At 34.0% G+C, this 5,000-nt stretch overlaps 1 protein-coding gene across 5 annotated transcripts in view; it reads left to right on the top strand.

Annotated features, from left to right (window-relative positions):
* Nucleotides 1-5,000, top strand: part of LOC137646985 (uncharacterized) — a 120,155-nt gene that overhangs the window by 94,633 nt on the left and 20,522 nt on the right. For all 5 annotated transcript variants that reach the window (XM_068380062.1, XM_068380060.1, XM_068380058.1 and 2 more), the window contains 4 exons: nt 1,110-1,243; nt 3,936-4,029; nt 4,271-4,410; nt 4,842-4,979. In XM_068380062.1, the coding sequence (XP_068236163.1) occupies nt 1,110-1,243; nt 3,936-4,029; nt 4,271-4,410; nt 4,842-4,979 (506 nt within the window). The remainder of the gene's footprint in view (nt 1-1,109; nt 1,244-3,935; nt 4,030-4,270; nt 4,411-4,841; nt 4,980-5,000) is intronic.

The following is a 5,000-nucleotide window of genomic DNA, read 5'->3' as shown; positions in this document are numbered from 1 at the left end:
AATTCCCACTTTTCATTTTCTTCAATTTTATTATCTCTGTAGAGAGAGAGAGAGAGAGAGAGAGAGAGAGAGAGAGAGAGAGAGAGAGAGAGAGAGAGAGAGAGAGAGAGAGAGAGTTTTTACATGGTTTGACTTTGCCAAGTCATTCTGTCACAAAAGGATGTTTTATGTTCCTGTGTTTGATGAAATTAATTAGCAAAAAATGGCATTTGTTCAGTCCAGAAGATAAAAGTTTAATGTCTTTACTGAACAATTGTAGGCTACACGCCACGACATTTATATCTGTAAATAAATCTCCGATTGTAAATCGAGATTTTTATCCCATTTTAACTCGGTATTTTTGGATAATGCCACTAAGTTACTAAGTTCAATAGTTAGCAATAGTATATCCTAATCGGATAAATATCTACGACCCTGCCCAAACAGCAACCACGACATTACCATGGGAATTTTCCTATCTGGAAAAGACTCCTACTGGCCTTTGCTTCTTCACTTCTATGTTTCCCTTGACGAGAGAGTGATCTCTATTAATCGATGCTTGGACCCTGTATATTCTTTGATTTTATTTGCAATCAAGAATTACGGTATGTTATGCCCGTTCTACAGATATTGTTTTATTGATTTTAAAAAAGGATTATTTTTCAACCTTTCTTTGTATTTTCCTTTGGCCCATCTACAATATGATCAAAGAGAAACGAATTTGGGACAAGAGAAGGCAATAAACTTCTTATGTTATGGTTCTTTTTCAGCGACTCATGCACCAAGTTCAATGACTCATGAAAGTCTATATGTTAAAACTCTAAAAAGATTCATTTATCCAATGATTTTTATCGGAATTTTGTCGTACTTCTTCCCCGCATTTTAACGGGAGACTTCTTCCGGTCACTTTATGCAGCATTCATTCCTTTCTTCACTAACGATATATATATATATATATATATATATATATATATATATATATATATATATATATATATATATATATAATATATGATAACTTGACTTCTAATGTGCAAATTACTTTTATCATGAAAAGATATTTGAAACAATGTCCTGTTGTTTACGAATGGTGACATTCGGAGATCTTATAATCTGACCATTGCTTGCAGGACCTGACGATCCGGACACGGACTTATGTGAACGTGACGAAGTGTTGATGGATGATGGCGACTGCTACGAGCTGCTGGATCAAGGACCCTGCGAGGACAACGAATTCGTCATCATGGACCCCAAAACAAAGAAGGTATGTGACCAGGGCAGGGGAAAAAAAAGAGCATGAAATTACAGGATGTGACTGCTGCTGATGGATACTAAGAGAAGGACGAATTATCAGCAGAGCGAGTTGGTCATTCACAGAGAGAGAGAGAGAGAGAGAGAGAGAGAGAGAGAGAGAGAGAGAGAGAGAGAGAGAGAGAGAGAGCATAACTCTCAAGTAAGTAGTATTTATAATTAATCTGACATAGAAAAGGAACATATGTAAGGTAGACATCTGGAAATTCCTCAGGAATTATGTTCAACCCATTGATATTTTGTCAGCTTACAAGTATTTTATGACTAGGAACTAATTGGGTGGTTTATTTGTTAAAACAAATCGGCTTGGTAACTGTTCTAGAATAAGGGTACATCTGCCATTGTCTGTGTTGATAGAAATGGTCGCAGAAGCGTCTCTTATGAACTAAGGTAAGTTAGTCTAACATTATATTCTATCATTGGGCTGAAATTTTCAACATGTAAACCTTAAATGAATAATGGTTTCGGAAACGTTTTGGATATATGGTTTTTGATATTAAAAAACGATCGTGCATGCATTGTTGATTAATGATAAGTTTGAGATTAACCGAAGATGGTATGGCTTAATCTGGAAAGTTATAGCCCTGTATTATTCAACGCCAGTTCTTATGTAATGAAATTACTTTCAGAGGAGAAAATGGACGTTTCTTTCTGGGTTTTAGATGGCATCCTTTTGAAGGATTTTGCCTCATCGAGAAATACAAAGAAATCGTTTAAATAAAGTTCTAAAATAACAGTTTGATTAAAAAGGAGACTTCAAGTATCAGTTGCTATTTCACTGTTCATCATAATTTTTTTACGCAGTGGCAGGGCTCAAATGATAATTATTGCCAGAAAGAAAAAAACTCTTTAATATAAGAACGAATGAAACGATCGAAGGAATGTTGTGCGATGGGGTGGGATTGAATCTCATGTTAACTGAACAATGGCAGAAATTAGTATTAGTTACAATAATCACTACTTGTATTTAGAGAGAGAGAGAGAGAGAGAGAGAGAGAGAGAGAGAGAGAGAGAGAGAGAGAGAGAGAGAGAGAGAGAGAGAGAGAGAGAGAGAGATGAACTCAAAACTTTTAAGTAGAAAAGGAACAACCAACTTCACTATTTAAAGAAAAATATTTCCCTTTTTTGGTGAAAGACATCCATTAAGGTCTGATACGTCGTGGAAAAGGATCAATACTGTACGCAGAAGAAATATACGTACTTCAAAACTTTATATTGAAAAATTACATAATAAGTGACCATTCAGAGGGAACGTTTATGCCATTGAATTGCCATCTTTGTTAAGAAATGAAGAAATGATAGAGGTAGAATTGAAACGTCATCTAATACAAATCTACATTACAAGTTCATCGCACAATATTTTATTTCTGTGAAAAAAAAAAAACATTCAAAATGTTTTCCACGCGTTTCATAGAAGAGAAAAACAGTATGCACTTGATACATGGTATTGAGACTTTTTGTAAATCTAGTCTAAGCGGCGATTGATGTGTTAGATTCCAATAAATAAACAGCTCTTTAAATATTCATGTGCAGAAACTAAGGAGACACTAAGGAAATATGAATTTCATTTGGTGGGACCAACAAATAGACAAATCAGTGTTTTTATTAATCCCACGCCTGAGAAAAACGAAAGCGGAAGATGAGGGAAATACTATTACAGAAAATGGAAGGGAATAAGAGCAGAAATGGTAAGTTAAAGAAAGGATAGAAGAGTCTAATTCAATGAAAATTAGAGCCAGAATTCTACGTTTTGGAGCAGTAAAGAAAAGACAGAGATTGTGGGTGTGTTTTGTCGGATGACGGTTAGAGTTAGTACAAGTTCAACACAACATTGACAAATGTTTTATTTGTAGGAAAGAGGCAAAGATATTGAAGAATCGTTCTCGATGCAATCTTAGCAAAAAATAATAATAAAAGAAAGTAAAGCCGAATCAAGTGTATTAATGATTGGTGGCTGAGGCTAATTTGAAAACCAAGTAACGGAGATGAAATAAAGAATTACCTAAAGCGATGCAGAAACTCAAGTTTTGATGAGAAAAAAATTAATTATCCTTCATGTGATTTCTCTATGTTGAATTGGGAGCAATTTGAAGACTAGACTGTTGGGAAAATATTGCAGATACCTTTAGCATCAAATAAGGAGAGACTTTGAAATTAGGGTGAAAGAGAAATAGGTAAATACTGCATCCCAAAGCGTCTGCAAAAGGTTAACTTATAGCAGGAAACACATTAAAAAACGAAGTTCACTATCAAAATAAGTTTTCCTTTTGAAAACATTTAAACCCTTTTCATCAAGATCAAAATTAGTTTTCATTTTAAAAACATCTAAACCCTTTTCAAATACTTTTTCCAGTCAAAGGTTAGACTTGGGTTAGACTAATATATTGCAGAAGACAGAACTTATAAATTTGATTGTGATGGGAAGGGATATTTGTTCAAGGAAGTTCATTAAAAATACAATATTATTTTTCTTAAGAAGATAAAATCCTGTCTTCATTCATTGTGTCTGGTCACTTTGTAAGATGTAACAGAAATCATAGAAATGATCTTCAACAAATAAAGTTCATAATAAATTCTTCAGCCAGGGAGACAAAACTAAAAAGTATTTATAGTAACTCATCTCTTGTTGCCTTGTTACTTTGAAGGGTTTTTGTGCGCCGCGCCTCTGTGCTCCAGGCAGAGTCTTCCTCTTTAGTGATCAGCTGTGTCATGACCCGAGGGAAGCAGGACTGTGCCCACGTGAGTTCTTTCATCTTTTCTTAATCAGGTTTTTTTTTTTTTATATAATTATCTTTAGATATCTAATACAAAGCAGGCATAATTGTAGCGCTTACAGTAGACTGACTTTACTCGAGTGGGGTAAGACCCTGTTTATAAAATCCAGACATTTTGAAAATTTAATTGAATAACATATTTTTTTTTTCATTTAATTTTATCAATATTTTCTTACCAATAAAATACTTACGATTTTCTTCCTTAGCTGGGCGTATGCTATTCACTAGCAGCTTTGGCACTCCACTCTGTGGATGTCCTGATGGCACTTACGAAGAAGATGACGACCTTGATGATAATGTGTGCGAGCCAATTTTAGGTCAGATTCCTAATTGCCCTGTAGGAGAGGTAAGTAACTCTCCTGATGGATCGTAGCATGTAGTATTCCACTAGAATCTATTAAACAACTGTAAGCGTAATGAAAGATATATATATATATATATATATATATATATATATATATATATATATATATATATATATATATATATATATATATATATATATATACATTCCTAACCATTCAAATATCAGCTTGGAATATATTCAACATATTAGGCATATGGTATGTACTAGAGATTAATAATGAAATGCGAATTCCTTCACACATGACTTCCTCAAAAGCAAAAACAAACCTAAAATTTTTTTTTTTACTTTGTAGCACATAAATAATAAAAAAAAAGGGATGGTATTTTATTTATGTACCTTGAATAAAATTTTATGAATGAGGTTGATAGTGACATTTTCATGTCCAATCTTTTTCTATTTGCAAATCACAGGTGTTTTGGTTCACTGACTTTCGCAGTCCACCTGCCTGTCGACCTGACCCTTGCAATGGTCTCAACTTGAAGAGAGGCCCTGAAGATCTTCCGTATCTTCCTGCCCTACATGACGGAAAATGCTATAAAATTGGTTCGGTATGTGGATAACTCTTTTCC

This window comes from Palaemon carinicauda, chromosome 9 (assembly GCF_036898095.1).
Source record: "Palaemon carinicauda isolate YSFRI2023 chromosome 9, ASM3689809v2, whole genome shotgun sequence".
NCBI lineage: Eukaryota > Metazoa > Arthropoda > Malacostraca > Decapoda > Palaemonidae > Palaemon > Palaemon carinicauda.
Note: the sequence above shows the minus strand (reverse complement) of the source record. Positions and strands in the feature narration are given on the sequence as shown.